General features: G+C 43.0%; 1 protein-coding gene across 1 annotated transcript in view; it reads right to left on the bottom strand.

Moving 5' to 3' along the window:
- Nucleotides 1–4,210: 4,210 nt before the first annotated feature.
- LOC311137315 (dual specificity protein phosphatase CDC14AB-like) overlaps nt 4,211–26,364 on the bottom strand; it is a 47,448-nt gene continuing 25,294 nt past the window's right edge. The window contains exons 7-16 of the mRNA XM_084171751.1: nt 23,917–23,979; nt 23,194–23,281; nt 22,633–22,863; nt 20,615–20,753; nt 16,746–16,926; nt 15,979–16,082; nt 12,960–13,007; nt 12,067–12,195; nt 9,450–9,855; nt 4,211–6,545 (exon numbers count right to left, since the gene is read on the bottom strand). Coding sequence (XP_084027877.1) covers nt 6,516–6,545; nt 9,450–9,855; nt 12,067–12,195; nt 12,960–13,007; nt 15,979–16,082; nt 16,746–16,926; nt 20,615–20,753; nt 22,633–22,863; nt 23,194–23,281; nt 23,917–23,979 — 1,419 coding nt within the window. The 3' untranslated portion in view covers nt 4,211–6,515. The remainder of the gene's footprint in view (nt 6,546–9,449; nt 9,856–12,066; nt 12,196–12,959; nt 13,008–15,978; nt 16,083–16,745; nt 16,927–20,614; nt 20,754–22,632; nt 22,864–23,193; nt 23,282–23,916; nt 23,980–26,364) is intronic.

Here is a 26,364-nt window from a genome sequence, read left to right as displayed (position 1 = left end):
GAAGCATGTGTTTTGTGAATCCGCCAGATCAGAGGCAGTAGGGATCAAATAAAATAAAATTGTATTGGCCACATGCGCCGAATACAACAGGTGCTGACATTACAGTGAAATGCTTACTTACAGCCCTTAACCAACAGTGCATTTATTTTTAATAAAAAAGTAAAATAAAACAACAAAAAAGTGTTGAGAAAAAAAGAGCAGAAGTAAAATAAAATAACAATAGGAAGGCTATATATATACAGGGGGGTACCAGTGCAGAGTCAATGTGCGGGGGCACTGGCTAGTTGAGGTAGTTGAAGTAATATGTACATATGGGTAGAGTTAAAGTGACTATGCATAAATAATTAACAGAGTAGCAGCAGCGTAAAAAGATGGGGTGGGGGGGCAGTGCAAATAGTCCGGGTAGCCATGATTAGCTGTTCAGGAGTCTTATGGCTTGGGGGTAGAAGCTGTTGAGAAGTCTTTTGGACCTAGACTTGGCACTCCGGTACCACTTGCCGTGCGGTAGCAGAGAGAACAGTCTATGACTAGGGTGGCTGGAGTCTCTGACAATTTTGAGGGCCTTCCTCTGACACCGCCTGGTATAGAGGTCCTGGATAGCAGGAAGCTTGGCCCCAGTGATGTACTGGGCCGTACGCACTACCCTCTGTAGTGCCTTGCGGTCGGAGGCCAAGCAGTTGCATACCAAGCGGTGATGCAACCAGTCAGGATGCTCTCGATGGTGCAGCTGTAGAATTTTTTGAGGATCTGAGGACCCATGCCGAATCTTTTCAGTCTCCTGAGGGGGAATAGGCTTTGTCGTGCCCTCTTCACGATTGTCTTGGTGTGTTTGGACCATGATAGTTCTAAAAATTCTACAGCTGCACCATCGAGAGCATCCTGACTGGTTGCATCACCGCCTGGTATGGCAACTGCTTGGCCTCCGACCGCAAGGCACTACAGAGGGTAGTGCGTACGGCCCGGTACATCACTGGGGCCAACGTAACATAACCAGGGATGTTCTCTTGATAAGTGTGTGAATTAGACCATTTCCCTGTCCTGCTAAGCATTCAAAATGCAACGAGTACCTTTGGGTGTCAGGGAAAATGTATGGAGTAAAAAGTACATAATTTTCTTTAGGAATGTAGTGAAGTAAAAGTTGTCAAAAATATAAATAGTAAAGTAAAGTACAGATACCCCAAAAAACTACTTAAGTAGTACTTTCAAGTATTTTTACTTACAGTTGAAGTCGGAAGTTTACATACACTTTAAAACTCGTTTTTCAACCACTCCACAAATTTCTTGTTAACAAACTATAGTTTTGGCAAGTTGGTTAGGACATCTACTTTGTGCGTGACACAAGTAATCTTTCCAACAATTGTTTACAGACAGATTATTTCACTTATAATTCACTGTATCACAATTCCAGTGGTCAGAAGTTTACATACACTAAGTTGACTGTGCCTTTAAACAGCTTGGGAAATTCCAGAAAATGATGTCATGGCTTTAGGAGCTTCTGATAGGCTAATTGCCATAATTTGACTCAATTGGAGGTGTACCTGTGGATGTATTTAAAGGCCTACCTTCAAACTCAGTGCCTCTTTGCTTGACATCATGGGAAAATCAAAAGAAATCAGCCAAGACCTCAGAAAAAAATTGTAGACCTCCACAAGTCTGGTTCATCCTTGGGAGCAATTTCCAAATGGTACCACGTTCATCTGTACAAACAATAGTACGCAAGTATAAACACCATGGGACCACACAGCCGTCATACCGCTCAGGAAGGAGACGCGTTCTGTCTCCTAGAGATGAACGTACTTTGGTGCGAAAAGTGCAAATAAATCCCAGAACAACAGCAAAGGACCTTGTGAAGATGCTGGAGGAAACAGGTACAAAAGTATCTATATTCACAGTAAAACAAGTCCTAAATCGACATAACCTGAAAGGCCGCTCAGCAAGTAAGAAGCCACTGCTCCAAAACCGCCATAAAAAAGCCAGACTATCGTTTGCAACTGCACATGGGGACAAAGATCGTACTTTTTGGAGAAATGTCCTCTGGTCTGATGAAACAAAAACTGTTTGGCCATAATGACCATCGTCATGTTTGGAGGAAAAAGGGGGTGCTTGCAAGCCGAAGAACACCATCCCAACCGTAAAGCACGGGGGTGGCAGCATCATGCTGTGGGGGTGCTTTGCTGCAGGAGGGACTGGTGCACTTCACAAAACAGATGGCATCATGAGGAAGGAATATTATGTGGATATATTGAAGCAACATCTCAAGACATCAGTCAGGAAGTTAAAGCTTGGTCGCAAATGGGTCTTCCAAATGGACATTGACCCCAAGCATACTTCCAAATTTGTGGCAAAATGGCTTAAGGACAACAAAGTAAAGGTATTGGAGTGGCCATCACAAAGCCCTGACCTCAACCCTATAGAAAATGTGTGGGCAGAACTAAAAAAGCATGTGCAAGCAAGGAGGCCTATAAACCTGACTCAGTTACACCAGCTCTGTCAGGAGGAATGGGCCAAAATTCACCAAACTTATTGTGGGAAGCTTGTGGAAGGCTACCGAAACGTATGACCCACGTAAAAAAAATGTAAAGGCAATGCTACCAAATACTAATTGAGTGTATGTAAACTTCTGACCCACTGGGAATGTGATGAAAGAAATAAAAGCTGAAATAAATAATTATCTCTACTATTATTCTGACATTTCACATTCTTAAAATAAAGTGGTGATCCTAACTGACCTAAGAGGGACATTTTACTAGGATTAAATGTCAGGAATTGTGAAAAACCGAGTTGAAATGTATTTGGCTAAGGTGTATGTAAACTTCCGACTTCAACTGTAAGTACTTTACACCACTGCAAACATGACTGCAGCATTTCAATAGCTAACAAGACATTCACATGAAAAATAATCAACTTTGGAACAAGCTGATGGAAAGATAAGGCCTCATGCATTTGGATCAGTTTCAAATTATTCAACAGCAGGTGTCTAACCATAGCTTATACAGGACACTGCACAACTTTAATACACTGTATAAACACACTACAATCACATGTACTTATTTACACCTTATGTAATCTCCATAGGCTGTTAGGGCAAATCATGTAATTTAAAGCAATGTTTTGAAAAATATATATCATTGTGTATCTCTTCACTGCTAAGAAATGTGGACTTCAGCTCCAAACATCCAATGGTCCTATTATGTGTACTTCACGTACAAAGGAAGAACGCACTCTCTAAACATTCTGTAATGAGATACTGTCCAAGTTACACCCAGCCACAAATCCTATCCAAGCCTCTCACTAGTTTTCTACCGAAACAAAATCATAAACAAAACAACCACTTTATAAAAGGGAGAAAAGTAAATCTCACGCTGATTCTTATAGCCATGTAATCAAAACTGGGCTGTTTGGTGCCAAGCTATGAAAAACTAAATGATAAAGCTGTCATTAGCATTACAAACACATGCAGAACTTATTAGAATTAATTGTCCACTTATAGACTGTGCTCACACACAACCACACAGTTGAGTACCAAAGATGGTAAAAGGAAAGGCAGAAACAAGAAAAACAACTGTCACTGATTTAAAGGGAAAGTTCACCTAAATCAATTCAATGCTTCCTTATCTTGAAAGTAGTATTTAGGGACCAAAGAGACTAATTGACCCTTTCTGTTTCGATTTACTATGCAGTATGGCAAACATAGTTACACTTGAAATAATGGTGTTTTTCTTTTATTGTATCTTTGTGGAATATTATACAAATGTATTTGGTAAATCGACGCTCATGATAACGATTGTGGCGGTTTCCAATCTCTTTCAACATAAGAAATGTAGGTTAACTACCCTGCTTAGCAGAGCTGATGCAGAGCCTTTATTGCAATATAAGAATTTAGGTGAACTACCCTGGTTAGCAGTTGATGCAAAGCCATTATTGCAATAGAAGGCTCTGAGTTGATGTGCCTAAGTAGTCGTCATTGGAAATAAATATGCTATTTATAAAGAGATGCTACGTTCAGTTAGCGTTTTCAAATAAAGCGTTAACCTTTTTGACAGCTGAAAGGACAGAACAGCTGTGAAACCAAGACAACCAGCATCAGTCAGCGCTTGTATTCCATTCCTTTGCTAAAATAAAATGTTAATTCTTATCTGGCAAGATGGCAAGAGTTCTAAAGAGACAGTAGGAGCAAGCAGAATAAATAACAGAATTTACAGAGGCAAGATCCTTGAAAATGATATTTTTTAATTGTGTTACTTCCTTCAGCAACCTCCATTCACTGTAAAATATACAGTAGACATTTTCATTTTACTATGCTTACTGTATGAAAATGGAAAGCAAAAAATACTCATCTACAGTTATGATATATTTTCTTTACATACTGCTTGAAAAAATATATGCAAGTACGAATTTTACAGCTATAAATTGTACATTTCAAGGAGGTAGAATACCTGCATTATTAAGATTCTCCCATTTCGAAACAAAGAAACGCATTTCACTGCCAGGAATGTACAGAGCTCTAACATAATTTTTAAAATCATTCCTTGCAGCCATGAACAAACACCTCGGTACACATTTATTTAAAATCAACTTTGAAATTCAACAACAGTTTAAAAGTAAAAAAAACAAGCATACAAATATAGGGACTCTTATAAGGTCCAACAGAAAATGGACGAGTTAGTCGAGTCACAGGAGGTGATATTCATTGGTAGAAAACAAGATTTGATAATGACTGCTGCATTGTACACCCAATGACATCCAGCATGAGATAATAAAGACGGTAATTTGGGGGACAGTTGTGCTTTTCAGTTTTTTAGGAACCTCTACCTGCAAAACTGAAATGTTTTTCACTTTCTACAATCTGAAAGAATCGTAATACACAGAAAAATGTTTCTGCGTTGTTTTTACATTCGACACAAACACACCACACAACTGGGAAATATTTCAGTAATAGTGATGAACATCCGTTACCATTGTGCCTTGATGATAACAACTCTAACATAATTGGCTCTACAGTAGGTGTGGTTTAAAATAGGCTGCCACAAATCAACTTCCATAATCCACAGCGTGTCGAATAACACTGAAAATGTGCTCATTAAAATCGGACAAGTTTTCCCTTCAAAGAGCATTATTGCAGTGGGATCTTGTGTCTGTGGAGGAGGTTGCTAAGCTGCCTTGTGTAGGGTAAACTGCAGGGACTGAGGCTTGTGTTGTGGGTGGTGTCTGTCCAACAACACACCACTAGATTTTCTCTACTAATGACCACTGTTCATCATGCTCAACATATAACCTAGTTTGGTCACAATAACCTAGTTTGGTTATTGGTATGACATTAGTTGTCATATCATAGACTTGTGAGGGTTTATGAAATCAGCTACATCCTTTTTGGTGATAATATTCTGTATTTATCCTCTATTCCTATTCAATGGAGTCATGTAGGCTTGTGACAGAAGAACATTAAGCATTCATTAGTTCTAATTGGGGGGGGGGGGGGGGTACCAAATCCCACCAGTCCATTTAATTGATTAATTCAATAAAAATCGATTTAAATTAGTGAAGAGGAGACAGCACTCATCTCTTCCCTATACGTCATTATTTCATTCCATGGGCAGAGGAGAACTGCATACACATGGTCTCTACATACACTGTCACTACTCATTCTCATTTATTCACACACGCTCACGTACAGCACGCACATTCTCATACGGTCTATGGTACGTACAGCACGCACACGTGGCCTACACTCTCATGCACGAAACAGAAACAGAAATGCAAGAGCACTTTACCCTGAGCCTGCTACTGTGCGGCAAATACTTTGCTGTTAAGGAACACGGCTCGCAAAATACTTCTCCATAAACCCCTCGCATATTTGGATGTTGTTAGTGAAGTAGTAACACTCGGGAGACAAAAATAGAATTGTGATAAACAAAAACATGTTCTTTAACCCACTTGTAAATATAAACATATTTCTTTATCCAGGCAATACAATTTTCATGTTTCATGTATAAAATCCTTTCGTCAGAAAATATCAGATTTTTTCAGTACAAGTCATAAAACGGAAATATGTGATGCAGGAAAGCAGAGAGCCTCCAGTCTACTGTATATGGCCATATCTCAGCTTCAAAAAGACAGAGCACTCACATAGTTACAGCCTGGCAAAGCCTGACTATATCTGGGTAAACAATCTCTCTTTGTTAGTATTATCCTAACAGTGACTTCCGTTAAGGTGAATCAAGGCCGTCTGACGCTGACAGAAGAAGCCCAAAACGCAAAGTTCCATGAGCCCTTGTGAGTTTGTGGCTGTCTATGTGCCTGCCCCCAAAGACCACAGCCGTCCAGAAGCCAAGAGTGCAGAATAAATGTCATATGTCATATAGCGCCTCCTGGTTTATTCAATTCCCTTTTCAGTATGTGGGAGAAAGCGGGGGAGAAGGGGGGGATAGAGCAAAAAAGGGGGATGGGAGACTCCATCGCGCCCAGTTCAGTGGTCACATTGGCTGTCCGGTCTTGGTCAACGCAGAACCGCCGCTTTAGTATTCAACATATTCAGATTGAAGGGACTGCAAGAGGTGGAGAGATACACAAAATATGACGTTGAGTATAATGACAGTGAATCACAGGGCATCATAACACAACCTATGGCTCCATGGCAAATGGAAAAGCATATTTCTGCATGGAATTGTTTTCAAAGTGTTGACGGCAGACAAAGAACATGCAGGGAGAAGGTTGTTATATAACAAGCCTGCATGAAATATTATATTCTAACAGGGTACAATAGAACTGTTGGTTGCAAAGGTACAGAAAAGCCATTAAAATATACAATCATTAAAATGCCAAATGCATTTGCCTGAACTAATGAATACATTTATAGTGGACAAGACAGACAGGGTGTCTCTGTCTCTGTGTGTGTGGGGGTGGGGGCAGTGGTACGCAGCTAGAGAAGGAATTAGCAGGACTGACAAACAGATGGGGGTGGGAGGCATGTTGCAAGAAGGGAGCGAACGAGAGAGAGAGAGAGAGCGAGAGACAGAGAGAGAGAAGGAAAAAGCGTATGTGATTCTGATTAAGCCACAACTCCACTGACTGGCAAAACAAGGAAATGAGAGGACAGCAGGGACATTCATACCAGATAGTCCTCCAATATTCCCCATTGTCAACCACCCCCTCTGCCATAACCACTCACTATCCGTCACATCACCTGGTACCTCCTATTCACACGGTTTGTGGGCTGGTGGCTGCCAGAATGGTGTGTCACTATCACCTAGGAAGGGTTAGGGGAGTAGATTGGAAGATGATGAGATTTAATCTACACTTTATTTAGTAGGCAAGGGGATGGAGAACGAACGTGAATTAACTTGATATCCGTGCAAGGGTAGCAGCTTTTTAGTCTGTCCCTGCTCCAATGCCAAATTAATGTTAAATGAATGATAGTGGTGCAACACTCTAGGTTGCCTGAGAAGTAGTTGTGAGAATGCTGGCACAAAGCAGCATTCCTACATCACCAAAATGCTACAAGTGGTGTAGAATGAGAAATAACGCCAGCTTTCCCCATGTAATCCAAAAGAGAGAGACACTGCACCAATCTTTGAAAGTACTGCTCTGTATCATAAATTGTCTGAACAGTGTCCTCCTATTCTGAGCGGAATCAAGTATGGGAAGTTCTGGGAACTAGCCTTAGATGTCTGGCCCTCGTGGTCGTGGCCTATGAAAGGCCCCCCTCGTGGTCGGGGCCTATGAAAGGCCCCCCTCGTGGTCGGGGCCTATGAAAGGCCCCCCTCGTGGTCGGGGCCTATGAAAGGCCCCCCTCGTGGTCGGGGCCTATGAAAGGCCCCCCTCGTGGTGGGGGCCTATGAAAGGCCCCCCTCGTGGTCAGGGCCTATGAAAGGCCTCCATATGTTCATTATAAAGGAAGAGGAGGATTACTTGACTGGCCTCTCAGGGAATGAGTGAGCGCTACAGTATGGCTGAGCGTGTCAAATCATTGTAATAGCAGAGAGCAGATCGTTTGGGTCCAGCGCCAGACTGCCAGCCTAAAAACATGTTTAAAAAAATATTTTAGTCATTTAGCACACTCTTATCCAGAGTGACTAACAGGTGCAATTAGGGTTAAGCACCTTGCTCAAGGGCACATTGACAGATTTTTCACCTAGTCGGCTCTGGGATTCGAACCAGCGACCTTTCGGTTATTGGCACAACGCCCTAACAACTGCTTTTAAGAAGGGAAGTTAGGATTTCCCTCCGGGTTGGGCTAAGGCAGTCAGAGGGAGAAGCTTTCTTCTGAGGATGGATGGATGGATGGATAGATGCGCTTAGGATAATGCCCTGTACAAGTGGACAACGACATAGTCTAGATTTGATAATAAAGGGCCTCTTTGGAAAAAAAAGTTTTAAATGAAAAATATGTATACAAAGGCCTTCCGGTGGCCAGCGTTGAATGAAAAAAAGCACAAAAGTCAGAATGGACAAAGATGTATACGTTTCCAGGACCGAATCAATTGGAAGTGGAAATGACCCAAACTATAATCTCTTTTAGGCATATGATGGCCTACGATGTTGGGGGGGGAAATTATGTGTGAGATCGGCCTCCCCTTGCATCTATCGAACACGCATGTGAATATCTTTTAGTCTTCATGTTTCAAGTGTTGTTAGATGGCTACATTATTAGATGTAACGCCAAGGAAGTGGGTTCGATCCCCGGGACCACCCATACACAAAAAAAAATTATGCGCGCATGACTGTAAGTCGCTTTGGATAAAAGCGTCTGCTAAATGGCATATTATTATATTATTATGTTAAAGCCAGAAACCAAAACGAACCACCCTGAAATCCAGCCAATCACCCAATGAAGAGGAAATCACATGACTGAGGCACCTCGCACATCAGCCAAATGAGGCCAGTGTCCAAAAAACCTTTGTTTACCCAGAATCCACCTGGTTAGTAGTTCAACCACATTTTCAGTTTAGTGTTCATTCTGTTGATCAGCTTTATTATTTTTAATTGTTATGTGATGCTACAATCCACTCAACAGAGGTGAATACAGTAGATTAACAGGGTACGGAAGAGCAGAGCAGATCCGCAAAATGACTCACCCAACACACAATTGAAGAGGCACTTCATCGTTCATAACACTAATTAGACTTCTGCCCAAATGTGCCAGTAAATTATTTTAACTGGAGACGCGTAGCTGGTGTGAAATGGCCTAATAGCCATGGTTAGTGTGTATGAAGTGGCCATTTAGAGTGGAACTAGGACATCGCAGGTCCTGTTTCAGCACCATGCAAACAACAGACGCGGAATAGAGAGGAGTTCAGTTGAGCCGCCAGAGAGTTAGACACACAGTGGAGAACCTGCAGCAGCAAACTTGTGTTTGACAGAAGTGCAGAGAGGAAATACGACAGTTCAAAATAAGGGTAAAAGAGTAGAAATATCCAATTCGTTTTTTTGGGTGGGGGACGCACACTTACGGGGATGGAGCGGCTGAGGTAGCGGCCGGAGGGTCCACTGAGCCTGGAGTAGACCCCTTGCTGGGGTCTGAAGGGGCCGTATTCATCAGGCCCGGGGCCCAGCCTGCCTGCAGCGTGTTGGGGGGCCCCTGCGGGGCCACCGTGGATGAAGACCCCGGTAGGGGAGGAGTTATACTGATTGTTGTTGACCTCGTGGTGGTAATTAGCTCCGCGCATACCGTTAGCCACGTAGCCGTGAACGGGGACGGCCCGGCCCGACGGAGGGATGGGGGTGGTGACGGTGGAGGGAGGAGAGGAGGAAGAGGGTGATGAAGAGGGGGTGTACGGCATCTTCCAATTGTCCTCGCTGCCGTCGGCTGCGTACAGGTTGCCTAAGGAGCTGGCTAGCCTGGCGTTAATGAAGGAGCTGAGGGAAAGGTAGAAGGGAACGGGGAAGGGGACATGTAAATACACAGGACACATCCCAAACACCAAACAAACACAATGACAAGAGGATATCCACTGCCTTCTTTCACAGGCTCAGGAGAGGATGGCTGCCTACTGTGTACTGGTACTGTGGATCTAATAGTGGATTGATCTACACACTAGGGCTGTCCAAGACTAAAATCTTGGTCGACCAAGAGTCGTCTGTTCTTTCGAACAATTGACTGGTCTAAATTTTAAGACTTGTATTTTTCCATAGATAGACACACCCCATGTGTTCTAATAAAATCAACTATATGTAGGCTACTCAGCTTGTCTGATGCTTTAAGCACACTGTGATTAAATAATTAAGACACACAAATGACACAAGAGGGAGCCAGAGATCAAGATAACCTAACCAGAACGGAAAAAAAAAACTGTTCCCAAACCACCTCATCCCGCTGCTGCTGGCCTTTGCAGATTCTCCCATTACACTCCCGAAGTTGCAGGTAATGGGCTACACCAGGGGCCGGCAACCTTTTCCATTTGGAGTGCCAATTTATCTTACCATTTATACTGCGTGCCAGTTACGATTTTCATATGCACATTTTCGTGGAACAGTTTCATTTCTTTTAGAATAAAGTCTTCGTATCTCAAAATCATTGTCATATTATATCTAAATGAAAATTATACAAATCTAAAAGTAACTTCTATTGCCATTGCCAACTACGTAAAAATAACTTGCATAAAACCAACAAATAAAAACATTGCAGGCTGCAGGTAGAACATATCCTGATAAAAATAAATAAATCACATTGGCTACGCATGGCCTGTCTGCAAGGAACTTGAATCATTGTATTAACTATCTTGGTCCAGCCCGAAGCTTGCACTAACAAATTTGCAACATTGTATAAAATATTATTTGAGAAGCTCCACAAAAAAATACTTTGAGAAGCTCCACAGCTCATTAGTGGTGGTGAGTTAAGACAATCAGAAATACTATCAGATCCCCAAATGGCACATTGATAAGCCTACATTTGCACGAAGGCCAGGTAGCCTAGGCCTACTTCTATGCGGAATCCGGTGCATGTCCTTGCTCAACATTGACAGGAGTGCTCCAAACAAAACAAAATGAATAAATTGCCAACTCGTAAATGGAATGAAATAAATCAAAACTTGTTTCTCAAAGGTGTAGCCTAGGTTGTGCGGTCTGCAAACAACGTGTCCACTCCGACAATGAGAACTGTAAAATACTGTAATAATAGTATTTTTAATTTGTTAACAAAAATTACAGTAACCAAACAAACATTGTAGATGAGAAATGATGGGAATGAAGGTAAATGTACTACTGGTGAGCCATCCCTGCGGCCTCCACAATGGATTAGTCCACTGAGACAGCGTGAATCAAGACTGCTCGACTAAAAAATTAGCAGTCAACCAACACTCTATCGACCAACAATCGACCAGTCGACTAAATGGGGTTAGCCCTATTACACAAAACTGATTTACACTGTCGGCGAGCAGTCTGCAATAGTGGATTTATTCAGACAGTAATAGTAGACTGATTCACCGGGAGGAATCTGGAGTAGTCATTGCCATGGCTCCCTACCTACACATTCAATGTTAAATAATTCAGTAGAATAGAAAAATAAAGACATTAACAAATCCTGAACAGACCACAAAGCAGAGTAGGTCTTGTACCGCTCCAGAGGAGAGGTTTTTGTGGCATGTTTCTCTGTTGTGTTATCTGCCTGTTTCTGTCTCTAGCAGTGCAGAATGCAGGGGATTTAGATTTGGTCTGTTGGGAAAGCTCACAGCCTGCAGCGCGTCAATCGGTCTGGTCAGTGAGACACACTGCACACGTGTTCCCGGTCCTGCAACTGCGTATCCTTCCACCTGCCACTTGCTCTCAGGACATGGGGTAGTCACAGACAGGCAGAAACACAACCAGGGGAATGAGACACCCCAGAAGGAGAGGGAAAGAGAGGGAAGGAGAGAAAGGTTAGAGGAGGAAAAGACTAAATCTACAGGAGGCAAGAGAAAGGGTAAGTGGATAAATGGAGGGATGGGAGGCTACGCAGTATGAAACAGGAAGAAAAGGGAGGAAGAAATGGAAGGAGAGCGGGGAAAAGAAAGAGTGAGTAGATAAAAAAAAAAGAAGAGGAGTAAAGGGTAAGAAGTGTACGGGGAGGGGTGTGCAGGGGGTTGGGCTCACCTCTTGAGGTTGGACGCCGAGGAGGAGGAGCTGTGGCTGATTCTCTTGGCCGTGGCAGAGGATGATGGGACTTTGGATGTCTTGAGGGGGGAGATGGTACCCTGAGTGCCCACTCCAAGGTTCATCCTGCTAGAAATAAAGAAAAAAAGAAAAAAAGAAAGAAAGAAAAAAAGAAAAAAGAAAGAAAAAAAGAAAGAAAGAAAGAAAGAAAGAAAAAAAGTGGAAAAAAAGAAGAAAAGAAGAAAAAAAGAAAGAAAGAAAAAGAAAGAAAGAAAAAGAAAGAAAGTCTGTCTGTACTGGGCTGAAGGACTTCATCTTCATTCAGGAAGGTACAGCAATTAGAGGAGATTGTGCTAGTCTGAGTAGCCTCTTTCAGTGACACACACACACGCTGTCAAGTAGACAGACACACACATGCAGAGATACACGCAAGCAAACAAACAACACACACACAACAAACACGCCACCTTTGAGTAGGTGAAAGAACGAGGACTAAAGGAGTGGGAGGAGAGAGAGCTGTGTAAGAGCCCTCTTCTCTCGCTCCTCTGAGGAAAATTAATTAAGGGCTGTACTTTAGCACAAAAGAGGGAGTTCTATTTCCATCCCCTCTTCACACTCCAAGTCGCCTCTCCGCCTCTACCTCTGGCCATCCAGCACTGTGCTGGAGGTAGACTAGTTCCAGCTTGAGTTGAGCTATACTTTGCACCGAATTGAATGAAATATAGGCAGGCATGGTAGCATGTGAGGGACATTGTGTGTGCAGAGATATGTGTTGAGACTCGAGAGAGGTGTTGATGCCACTTCTATTGAGGAGACTGTGTGTGTTTTGTGATAGCTAGGATACACCCCTGCCACATAGACAAACAGCATAGTCAACACTATTGTAAAGGTACCTAAAAGGTTGGGATGGTGACCTGGTGTGCATTTTCATGTCTTCGAGTCTGGGAAAAAAAAGAGGAAGAATGATAAATGAGGGTTTATTTCCAGAGGCAGCATGTTTGCACACTTACAGTGCATTCGGAAAGTATTCAGACCCCTTGACTTTTTCCACATTTTGTTACGTTACAGCCTTATTCTAAAATGGATTAAATTATTTGTTTTACTTATCAATCGACACACAATACCCCATAATGACAAAGAGAAAACAGGTTTTTAGAAATGTTTGCAAATGTATAAAAAAAATTAAAACAGAAATAACTTATTTACATAAGTATTAAGACCTTTGCTATGAGACTCAAAATGTTGCTCTGGTGCATCCTGTTTCCATTGAACATCCTTGAGATGTTTCTACGACTTGATTGGAGTTCACCTGTGGTAAATTCAATTGATTGGACATGATTTGGAAAGGCACACACCTGTCTATATAAGGTCCCACAGTTCACAGTGCATGTCAGAGCAAAAACCAAGCCATGAGGTCGAAGGAATTGTCCGTAGAGCTCCGAGACAGGATTGTGTCGAGGCAGAGATCTGGGGAAGGGTACCAAAAAATGTCTGCAGCATTGAAGGTCCCCAAGAACACAGCGGCCTCCATCATACTAAAATGGAAGAAGTTTGGAACCACCAAGACTCTTCCTAGAGCTGGCCGCCCGGCCAAACTGAGCAATCGGGGGAGAAGGGCCTTGGGTCAGGGAGGTGACCAAGAACCCGATGGTCACTCTGACAGAGCTCCAGAGTTCTTCTGTGGAGATGGGAGAACCTTCCAGACGTACAACCATCTCTGCAGCACTCACCCAATCAGGCCTTTATGGTAGAGTGGCCAGACGGAAGCCACTCCTCAGTAAAAGGCACAGCAGGCCGTTTGGAGTTTGCCAAAAGGCACCAAAGGACTCTCAGACCATGAGAAACAAGATTCTCTGGTCTGATGAAACCAAGATGGAACTCTTTGGCCTGAATGCCAAGCGTCACATATGGAGGAAACCTGGCACCATTCCTACGGTGAAGCATGGTGGTGGCAGCATCATGCTGAGGGGATGTTTTTCAGCGGCAGGGATTGGGATCAGGATCGATGGAAAGATGAACAGAGCAAAGTACAGAGAGATCCTTGATGAAAATCTGCTTCAGAGTGCTCAGGACCTCAGACTGGGGCGAAGGTTCACCTTCCACCAGGACAACAACCCTAAGCACACAGCCAAGACATCGCAGGAGTGGCTTTGGGACAAGTCTCTGAATGTCCTTGAGCGGACCAGCCAGAGCCCGGTCTTGAACTCGATCGAACATCTCTGGAGAGACCTGAAAATAGCTTTGCAGCGACGCTCCCCATCCAACCTGACAGAGCTTGAGAGGGTCTGCAGACAGGAATGGGAGAAACTCCCCAAATACAGGTGTGCCAAGCTTGTAGCGTCATACCCAAGAAGACTCGAGGCTGTAATGGCTGCCAAAGATGCTTCAACAAAGTACTGAGTAAAGGGTCTGAATACTTATGTAAATGTGACATTTCAGTTCTTGATTTTTAATACATTTGCAAACATTTCTAAAAACCTGTTTTTGTTTTGTCATTATGGGGTATAATGGAAAAAGTCAAGGGGTCGGAATACTTTCCGAATGCACTGTATATTTCCTTAGAGCGCTGGGAAAGTAGGTATTACTAGACTAGCTTTTGAAGCACTTTACTGATTACTAAGTCAGTAAAGCAAGTATTTAACAGAAAACCCCAGCATGACACTGAGCCAATATACTGAATATCCTGCCTGACAGTGCTTGTGTTATTTCAGCTAGGTAACCATGGAAACCAGAGCCCCGAATCAGATCACAGAGCCACAGACTGTCTCACTAGCTAGAAGACAGCGCTAGACAAAGACAGATAAATCCAAATCATTCCATTTCGTTGAATGATGTATCCTATGTGTATCCCGTACATATGACTAATACAACTTGAAGCCTCCTCGACAATGAACCAGCAGGGCGGTGGTTTCCATGCCAACCGGAACTTGTCGTGCCAGCAAAATTACACTGAACAAAATATAAACACAACATGTAAAGTGTTGGTCCCATGTTTCATGAGCTGAAATAAAAATAAATTGCAGAAATGTTCCATACACACAAAAAAATTCTCTCAAATCTTGTGCACAAATTCGTTTACATCCCTGTTAGTGAGCATTTCTCCTTTGCCAAGAAAATCCATCTACCTGATAGGTGTGGCATATCAAGAAGCTGATTAAACAGCATGATCATTAGACAGGTGCACCTTGTGCTGGGGACAATAAAAGGCCACTTCAAAATGAGCAGTTTTATCACACAACACAATGCCTCAAGTTGAGGGAGCGTGCAATTGGCATGCTGACTGCAGGAATGTCCACCAGAGCTGTTGCCAGATAATTGAATGCTAATTTCTCGACCATAAGTTGCCTCCAACGTCGTTTTAGAGAATTTGGCAGTACGTCCAACCGGTGCTGAGGAGTATTTCTGTCTGTAATAGAGCCCTTTTGTGGGGAAAAACTAATTCTGATTGGCTGGGCCTGGCTCCCAAGTGGGTGGGTCTATGCCCTCCAAGGCCCACCCATGACTGCACCCCTGGCCAGTCATGTGAAATCCATAGATTAGGGCCAAATTAATATATTTCAAATGACTGATTTCCTTATATGAACTGTAACTCCGTAAAATCTTTGAAATTGTTGCGTTTATATTTTTGTTCAGTACACTTCTGGCTTGATCTCTATTTACTTCAGCTCAGCGTTTTGTTTTGCCTCGACGTACACTGATCTGATATCTCCTGTATAAATGTTTCACCTGTAATAGAACGACATTAAAGGTTGAGTAACAAATGTTTCTAACCGAAATGTCTAACTGAAATACTTAACTATGCATTACTTTCCATAGCGCAGAGGACAGTCCTTGAGATCTCAAAAAGGTGGAAACTAATAAGGCGGGAGGATCTTAAAAGGGGAAGTTTGGGGTATCCCAGGCAGCTCTTACCTTAGGGCTCCTGTTGTGGCCGACCTGGGCTGGCGCCGGCCCTTTAAGGCACGCAGTTTATCTCCTTGGGTCATGCATAGCCCGTTCTCCCCAATTTCGTCGTTCTGTGGAGAGAACACATGATCCCATACGATAATGTGGCTAATTATCTACAGTAGATTGGATTAACAGAGCAAAAAATGGTACTGTTTGGTGTATAAGAACAGTTGTCTATAAAAATAAATCCTCTAGTCCAGGGTTTCCCAAACTCGGTCCTCGGGACCCCAAGGGATGCACATCTTGGTTTTTGCCCTAGCACTACACAGCTGATTCAAATAATCAACTAATCATCAAGCTTTGATGACTGTGTTGTGTTAGGGCAAAAACAAAAATATGGGGTCCCGAGGACCGGGTTTGGGAAACACTGCTGTAGACTGTCTAGTGCTGGTTTGAATAATAAATGAAACTCATTCCATTACAGGTATGTACTAAATAATACACCGCAGACTTTCTCCAATCAACAGACAGAACACTAAAATTGGTTTTCCATAAAAGGTAGGGGAATATCTGCAACCTCAGTTGGAAACAATGCAGTTGTACATCACATCAACAGGGAAAATGGGGCATTGTCAGGGTCGTGTTCATTAGGCACCAAACGGAAGAGAACGGACTGAAACAGGGAGGGACTACCTTGTCCAATAAGAAACGCTCATTTTTGTTTCAGCCTGTTTTATTCCGTTTGGTGCCTAATGAACAGGACCCAGGGCAGGGTTGTGGGTGGCACTGACCTCTTGGAGGCGGTCGGTACTGTGGGACCTGAGGATGCCAGCAGGGCTGCTGGTGGTGATGGAGGTGTGGGTGGGTCTGAGGGTGAGGTCATCCATGCTGGTGATGAGGTGAGACACGCCCCTCGGCTGCTTCTGCTGCGAACGCTGCATGTCCCCTTGCATCCACATGGCTGCCTGCCTCCTGAGACAAAAAGAGAGAGGGAGGGAGAGAGAAAGAGGGAAGGAGAGAGATGGAAAGATAGAGAGGTTGCATTAGTACACCCTCGCCTACCGTGTGACCTCAAGTCTATAACACCATGTCACTTGTGCCCTGATCAGAGAGACCAATACAGACCAGCTTCTCCATACCATTCCATTGCACTGGGATGGAAACTATGCCAAGAGATAAGACCACAACTGCTGTTTAAGGATTGAAAAGAGCGGAGCAGATTTGACCAAGAACCCCATTTCATCTTTACCCCTTTGTTCACCCCAGAACATGGACAGATTGGAGAAATTAGGACAAACAACATTTACATTTTAGTCATTTAGCAGTTGCTCTTATCCAGAGTGACTTACAGTTAGTGCATTCACCTAAGATAGCTAGGTTCCAACCCATGGTTTAAACACAAAAACCCTCAAGCAGACACACACAGACACACATTTCCCACAGAACGGCTGTTGGGTAAGCCTGAAAAGCTGTCAAACGCGTCCTACTGGTGTGTGTTGTTAAGGGGAGAACACACTCCTCCATGGGGGAAAGTCTAACAGGAAATGGACAGACAATGCGCACACACACACACACACACCGAAAGCCAGACTTTCTGCTTTAGTCAGGTCACACATTTTACTGAACTGGTATAAAAATAAACATTACAGATTCTCCCCTGCCAAAATCTACAACAATTCAGAAGAATTCAGCATTTCATCAGAGGGGTATTCAAAAGGTAGCTAGGTGGGACAACCACATATCACAGGCATGTGTTTAAAGCTGGGGATGGAACCAGTTCAGGGAACAACCCGAAAATAAGGAACAGGTTAATAACATTATTTTACGTTCCAGGCATTTGTTTCTCACAAAAAATACGACAAAGCGCCCATGCAAAGACCTCACTCTGTCACTCAGAAATGTATTTCAGTGTCTGCCTGCAAGCTGAAAAGTAGTAAATCTGCAAGCTGTATAATTCTGTGGACCTAATTCAGATAATGCATGTCATAACAAGATGTCCAGCGCTTCATACCTCCTCCTCAACCCGCTCTCAATCTCTCCTCAACCGCAAAATTTCAGTCGCATCTTGCGCCATAGGCTACACTTGTCTGTCCATCACCCATGTAAACAACTAGCTTGACTGCCCTATCCACACTGATTGGTGAAGTCATTTAATAAGATAAATATATTTAAAAAACTGTTGATTTCACAGGTTAAAAAAGGAAAAGAAAGGAACGATATTAACCAGTACTTTTTGAGGGTTTGAACCGGTTCGGAACTTTATATTGCTGGATGGAACGTAACAAAAAAAAGATGTGGTTCAGAACAAGAGTGTGTTCTCCCCTTGACAACACACACACACAGAGCTAGAGTTTCTGCTTTAGTCAGCAACAAGAAAGAAGAGGTCAGGTCACACATTTTACTGAACTGGTATAAAGAAAAACACAATTACAGATTCTCCCCTGCTAAAATCTACAACAATTTGGAACAATTCAGCATTTCATCTGAACGGTATTCAAAGAAGCAAGCTTGATCTACTCAGGGTTTTCTAAAGCTAACCAGCATCAGTTAGCTTCACAATCCAGCTCAGGATTCATCTGTACTACGACCGTGGATATTGCTTGTCCGCCCGCCGTGAACTCTAGCAGGCTTGTAACTGCGTGTGCATGTCGCACACGGCTAGTCGAACGCCGAACTCTTCATTGAGACCATGCTGAAACACCAATCCACGCACAAGTCAGTGCCACGTTTTAATTTGTTTGGAAATCAAAATTTAAGAAAAGTTCTAGCAGATTCAGCAGGCTATGGTGTGGAATGTTGTCGTTAGTGTGCTTATCAATGCACAAGCACCTTTTCCCCCCACTTCTAGCAATATTCTTCTTGTTATTAAGTCATACAAAAGTGTTACATTAAGTTTAAGATGCACTCTGTCATTGCTAAATGTGTAACGTGATATAGGTTAACATTACTAAATTGTATTAATCAAATATTTTAAAAATCAGTCGTCTTCATCAAATTAAAAAGGGGATGATCCTTGCAAGAGGGAGGGAATCTGATTTCAATCTGTCAGTGAACAGCATGCAACCAAAAACAGGCCTTTCGCAATATTTCAAATACAATCGCAGGAAAACACAGGTTGGAAAGCAAATGGCTCCTGATGAAAAGAGAATATCAATCTGTCTTTATAAAAAAGGCCACGTGTGCAACTTCTGCAAGCGCCTCTACACTACTGCTCTATGCCACTACGCAAAAGCGATGATAATGCATGCAATGCTTTATTATAATGTTTTTATTTAAAAAATGTATGTAATCCGGTACCTCAGAGCCCCCCAGGTCACCCCCTTATCTCGCTCACCTTTTGTTCCGGCACCTCCAAATTTACAAATTAAGCACTGCTCAAACCTGCTTCATAGGATTCCCCTCTGGTCATAACCTGAGGTACAAACATTTGGTGCTGCAAACATTTCCAGGCACCCCCTACAGTAGCAACTGAATGCCCTGTAGCAACTGAAAGAACAAGTCGAACTGGTAGTCAAAGGTGAGAAAACGACATCAAGACAGTCTTGGCACCCTAATGGTGGAACCAGCTTCCCTCTAACGTCAGGACAGCAGAGTCCCTGCCCATCTTCCGAAAAACGTCTGAAACTCTACCTCTTCAAAGAGTAATTTGCTCTGGACAAGAGCGTCTTCAAAAATACTCAAATGTCCAAAAAAAATGTATACTGAACAAAAATATAAATTATCCCATGTTTCATAAGATGAAATAAAATATCCCAGAAATGTTACATACGCACAAAAAGCTTATTTCTCTCAAATTTTGTGCACACATTTGTTTACATCCCTGTTAGTGAGCATTTCTCCTTGACCAAGATAATCCATCCACCTGACAGGTGTGGTATATCAAGAAGCTGATTGAACATAATGATCGTTAGCCTCCCGAGTTACCAAGCGGTCTAAGGCACTGCATCGCAGTGCTAGAGGTGTCACTACAGATCCGGGTTCGATCCCGGGCTGTGTCGCAGCCGGCCGCGACCGGGAGACCCATGAGGCAACGCATAATTGGCCCAGCATCATCCGGGTTAGGGGAGGGTTTGGCCAGCTGGGATGTCCTTGTCCCATCGCGTTCTAGCGACTCCTGTGGCTGGCCGGGCGAATGCACGCTTACACGGTCGCCAGTTGTACAGCGTTTCCTCCGACACATTGGTGCGGCTGGCTTCCGGGTTAAGCGAGCAGTGTGCCAATAATTCTCTGAGACCAGCCACCTGGACAGCTGATGAAACTGTGGGTTTGCACAACATCTACACAAACTGTCAGAAACCGTCTCAGAGGAGCTCATCTGCGTGCTCGTCGTCCTCACCTGGATCTTGACCTGACTGCAGTTCGGCGTCATAACCGACTTCAGTGGGAAAATGCTCACCTTCGATGGCCACTGGCATGCTGGATTTTTTATTTATTTATTTAAAAGGCATCAGTGACCAACAGATTACTATCTGTATTCCCAGTCATGTGAAATCCATCGATTAAGGCCTAATGATTTTATTTCAATTGACTGATTTCCTTATATGAAATGTAACTCATTAAACTCTTTGACATTGTTGCGTTTATATTTTTGTTCAGTGTATATGAATGGGACATGTAGCTGAAGGAAACTGATCTAGGACCAGCTATTAGGAGTACTTACTCCTCCAAGAAGTGCTGCTGAGGGCCGATAACGGAGCCCGGCCGGCAGACCCTGATCCAGGCGATGGTCTCTGCTGCCGTGAAGTGGTAGTGCTTCATCAGGTAACAGCCTATCAGGGTACCAGTACGCCCAAGGCCAGCTGATGACGAGATAGAGAAAACAATGAGGTAATGTTTCAGAAATAAGGAAATGAATAGAACAGATTAAAAGTAACATACAGTGCTTTCAGAAAGTATTCATACCCCTTCACTTATTCCACATTTTGTTGTGTTACAACCTGAATTTAAAAAAATCTCACCCATCAACACACAATACTCCATACAATACTCCATAATGACAGCGAAAACATGTTTTTAAAAATGTTAGCAAATGTATTGAAAATTAAATACAGAAATATCGCATTTAAATAAGTATTCACACCCGAGTCAATACTTTGTAGAAGCACCTTCGGCAGCGAGTCTTTCTGGGTAAGTCTCGAATAACTTTCCACACCTGGATTGTACAACATTTGCCCATTAAGCTCTGTCAAATTGGTTGTTGATCATTGCTAGACAACCATTTTCAGGTCTTGAGATATATACAGTGGGGAGAACAAGTATTTGATACACTGCCGATTTTGCAGGTTTTCCTACTTACAAAGCATGTAGAGGTCTGTAATTTTTATCATAGGTACACTTCAACTGTGAGAGACGGAATCTAAAACAAAAATCCAGAAAATCACATTGTATGATTTAAGTAATTCATTTGCATTTTATTGCATGACATAAGTATTTGATCACCTACCAACCAGTAAGAATTCTGGCTCTCACAGACCTGTTAGTTTTTCTTTAAGAAGCGCTCCTGTTCTCCACTCATTACCTGTATTAACTGCACCTGTTTGAACTCGTTACCTGTATAAAATACACATGTCCACACACTCAAACAGACTCCAACCTCTCCACAATGGCCAAGACCAGAGAGCTGTGTAAGGACATCAGGGATAAAATTGTAGACCTGCACAAGGCTGGGATGGGCTACAGGACAATAGGCAAGCAGCTTGGTGAGAAGGCAACAACTGTTGGCGCAATTATTAGAAAATGGAATAAGTTCTATAAAATCAGTACTTTTTAACCACTTAATTCCTTGATATTTGCTATTTACAGTGGGGAGAACAAGTATTTGATACACTGCCGATTTTGCAGGTTTTCCTACAGCATACAATAACATGATTCTGTGCTTCCAACTTTGTGGCAACAGTTTGGTGAATGCCCTTTCCTGCATGACAACGCCCCCGTGTACAAAGCGAGTTTCATACAGAAATGGTTTGTCGAGATCGGTGTGGAATAACATGACTGGCCAGCACAAAGCCCTGACCTCAACCCCATCGAACACCTTAGGGATGAATTGGAACAGAACACTTTGTATTAATAACTTCACCATGTTCAAAAGGGTTATTCAATGTCTGCTTTTTAAAAATTTTACCCATCTACCAATAGGTGGCCTTCTTTGCGAGGCATTGGAAAATCTCCCTGGTCTTTTGTGGTTGAATCTGTGTTTGAAATTCACTGCTCGACTGAGTGACCTTACCGATAATTGTATGTGTGAGGTACAGAGATGAAGAAGTCATTCAAAAATCATGTTAAACACTATTATTGCACACAGCGGGAGTCCATGCAACTTATTATGTGACTTGTTAAGCCAAGTATCAGACCTACAGAAACAGGCCTTCGGGGCCAAGAATCCAAAATGTATCCTACAGTTGCATTACTGATTAACTTGGCTCCGCCAACATGGCAGCCAAACTACTTTGAAATGAAGAGTGAACTCTAAATTCCCTCTTTACATATTTAAAATACTCAGGGTGCGCTTGATTTAGCTTGCCAGGCACACCAACGCAATACACCTATATAGTCCCATAAAAGCAGACTCCATATGCCAGGCAAGCCAAATCAAGCACATCTCAGGTATTTCAGATATTTTACATATCTCAACAGATACTGCAGTGTGTGTGTGTGTGTGTGTGTGTGCGCGCGTCTCACCCTTGCAGTGGACGGCCACGGCTCCATCAGTGCTCTCGCAGATGTGCAGGAAGCGGCGGGTGATGACGTCGTTGGGTGTGCTGCCATCCACGAAGAACAGGTCGTAGTGGTCGAAGCCGGCATCCGTGAAGCGCTTGGCGTCGTAGATCTTCTTATTGAGCCGCACCACCGTGGTCACGTTGTGTTTCCGGAAGTAGGGGAAGTACGCCTCTGGGGCGTGGAGAGGGTAGCCTAGGTTGGGAGGGGAAGGAGATTCAGGTCAGTTAATTTGTGTAAAACGTAGGTAAGGAAAACTGATTCTGTTGAAGCATAGAGCAATCTTCCTTAGTATGTTGTCAAACGTATTACTACACCAATGGTGCCATCTGCTGTTACAGAGGAGAAAGGATTAACTAGAACAGATGCATAGGGAGTCTACCTGAATCTAAACCTGAATCTAAACCCTGTCAAAGGTTCATCGGTGGAGACAACTTTACTAAATTAATCTGGAACAGCTGTTGTTTTTCTTAAAGGAAAAGAGCACATAAAAAGGTCAAGGACTGAATCCAAAACTCATCTCACCATTTTCAATTTTACTTTTGGGATGGGGTCCACTGAAGGCCAGAAACTTCCCCGGCACGATCCAGTTGAAGTCACCGTTTTCCACTCGCTATAAACACAGAGCGAAGGGAGAAGACTGATTGTCTCGACTGATTGTAAATGTTGTGAATCTGTATAATTGTGTACATGCAGGGCTCCCTTGTAATGGAGGCCTTGGTCTCAATGGGATTTCCCTGTTTAAATAAAGGTTTTAAAAAATGGGGGGAAAAGGACATCAAACAGGGACCCAGAATTATATGGACATTTTGCTCTGACTGAAAAATGATCCTAAGAATTTAGCCTTTATTTAATCAGATTGGCCACCAGTTAGTAGCCATCTTCAGTAACAACCTAAATTGAGGAGCGGTCATTATCAACAACCGCTCAATTTACGAAGGACTAATTCCTCTTCTTTGCTGCTTTTGTTTTAGTGACTACGTGCCAAACAGTTTTTTCGGTGACAATTTTCTGTCCGTTCTTTCCGAGTCGGGTCAAATGAAACTGATAACGCTCACAGATAACTATTCATGAATCTAAAAAGTAATGTCAGGTCATCAGTGGAGCACAGAGTTGCGTAAGATTTTAGAGTGGGATTGTGAATATTGTAGGGGTGCTGTGGTTTGCATTTACAGATGCTCCGCTGTTCAAACTGATGAGTGAGCGCTTATTATTGAAGCGGGTCTAAGGTCACCATGACAACATTACCTCGTAGTGCTCGTATTCATCCACGTCAAATGTCTCAAAGTCAAAGAATCCATGCTGCAGGGCCTGGAGAGGAGAGAAGAGACAGATATATATATATATATATGCGAGTGTGTGTGTGTCAAATTATTCATGACCAAGCAAAACTAGTGACTCAGACAGCCCCAGAACTAGAGTGACCTCAAACCCGCGGTCTGCTGGGAAGCCTGACGCACTAAAGACTTTGCAGCATCATGATGACGGATTATAATCTGTGATGGCTGAGATCGGCAAAGTGACCCACGCAGTCATTACCAGCTGTATCAAAGCTAGCTGTGTTGATAATTATTGCTTAAAAGGGTAGGGATAATAAAGCAATAATAAAAGCAAGATGGTATGTGGTACTGTAATTATCGGCACGACGACGTGACACGATGTGGTCGCTAGGTACGAGGTTAAATTACTAAGGATGATTATTTGTGCACTTTAACCTCACTCAAATACACTGAGTATATCAGTCAGCATCCAGCCACCAGGGCCATGGTGAGCCTGAGGAGAGAACACATGATATCACCATGCTCCTTCCCAGTATTCCATCCTACTCCCACCACTGTGTCCCTCCTGTCTAAGGCCTGTGACATGTGTGGCAGTGGTGTCAAATAGGGTGTGTGAAGTCAGTACTACATTGTATCAGCCATATGCTGTAGAACTGGAATCGGTAAGCATTAGGGGGTCGTGATTCACAGCACTGTACAATGAAGTTCATTATTTAGTGAATATTATAGTTCGGCTGAGCCAAAGAGCTATTTAGCTCGTCCTGGAGGTCCGGAAGTTTTGACTGGTTCTTTATCCACCGGAAAACAATTATCAACTGATTTAATGGATTGGCCACAGACTTCACAGTTCTGGTTTCCCATGTCTAGATCAGTTAGGCAATCATGCCGACTTTGGAGTCTAAGAGATATTGTTTTTCTAGTTAATACATTTCACTTCAACCAAAAAGTCAGAAAGACGGGAAGACCAGGCCTTTGTTCTTAAATCAAAACCGGTTGTGACCAAATTACCCCAGCCACGAGCTGTTCACTCCCTTACCGTCGAGCAGACGGTATCAGAGCATGAGGTCTGATACCAACAGGCTCAGAGACTGTTTCTATCTACAAGCCATCACATTGCTGAACACTTGAACTGGACAGGATAATGCACTTTACTGTATGATCAAATCAGGGTTTTAGTAGTCATTTTGAGTGAGGTGACAATGTAGAATGTGCCCTTTCTACTTTTATAGTCGGAGAAGGTCTCTTTGCTGATGCCCTGTTTGACTTTGAATGCGAGTTTACGTGACCTCAGCTCAGCCTATCAGGAAACCGGGCCGGTCCATCTTGGTAGAGGGGCCAGCCGTTGCCCACTGATCAGCCAAAGGCTCATTATAGATAAGTGTAATAGAGAAATTATGCAAAGAAAATATATAATAATAATAATAATAATATAATAATAATATTAGCAGGCTCATGGGCCGCCAGCCATGTCACCTTAATTTGATTTCCCTTTTCAAATATTTTTGTGTGTCAATTTCGACCAGCCCACCCAACTAAAAATATTGTGCAGCCCATCTGATATTTGCCAGACTTGCCAGATGGCCAATCCGCCCCTGCTCCTCACATAACACAGACAGGAGCTACTCTGTTATGCAGTTCCTTTCCGGTCAGGCCATTACAGGCACTCATCACAAAGCTTCATTTCACCCTGTCCCAGTTTAATAAGACTTGAGTAGTTTATTTAGGCTTTAGTTTAAACATTGTTAGTGAACTTTGTACGCACCAGGGCTCCAGACTGCGACCATTTAGTCGCATTTTGCGTCGCTTTGACTTGGCTGTCAATAACAAGATGTAGTGTACAGCGTATTCGGAAAGTATTCAGACCCCTTGACTTTCTCCACATTTTCTTACGTTACAGCCTTATTCTAAAATGGATTAAATTGTTTTTTCCCCCCCTCATCAATCTACACACAATACCCCATAATAACAAAGCAAAAAAATAAATATATATATCACATTTACATAAGTATTCAGACCCTTTACTCAGTACTTTGTTGAAACACCTTTGTCAGCGATTACAGCCTCGAGTCTTCTTGGGTATGACGCTACAAGCTTCGCACACCTGTATTTGGGGAGTTTCTCCCATTCTTCTCTGCAGATCCTCTCAAGCTCTGTCCGGTTGGATGGGGAGCGTTACTGCACAGCTATTTTCAGGTCTCTCCGGGGGTTGTTAGATCGGGTTCAAGTCAGGGCTCTGGCTGGGCCACTCAAGGACATTCAGAGACTTGTCCTGAAGCCACTCCTGTGTTGTCTTGGCTGTGTGCTTAGGGTCGTTGTTCTGTTGGAAGGTGAACCTTCACCCCAGTCTGAGGTCCTGAGCGCTCTGGAGCAGGTTTTCATCAAAGATCTCTGTACTTTGCTCCGTTCATCTTTCCCT

This window comes from Coregonus lavaretus, assembly GCF_964263955.1.
Source record: "Coregonus lavaretus genome assembly, chromosome: 11".
In the NCBI taxonomy this organism is placed as follows: Eukaryota; Metazoa; Chordata; class Actinopteri; order Salmoniformes; family Salmonidae; genus Coregonus; species Coregonus lavaretus.
The sequence above is the reverse complement of the archived record's forward strand: the minus strand, read 5'-3'. Positions and strand labels throughout refer to the sequence as shown.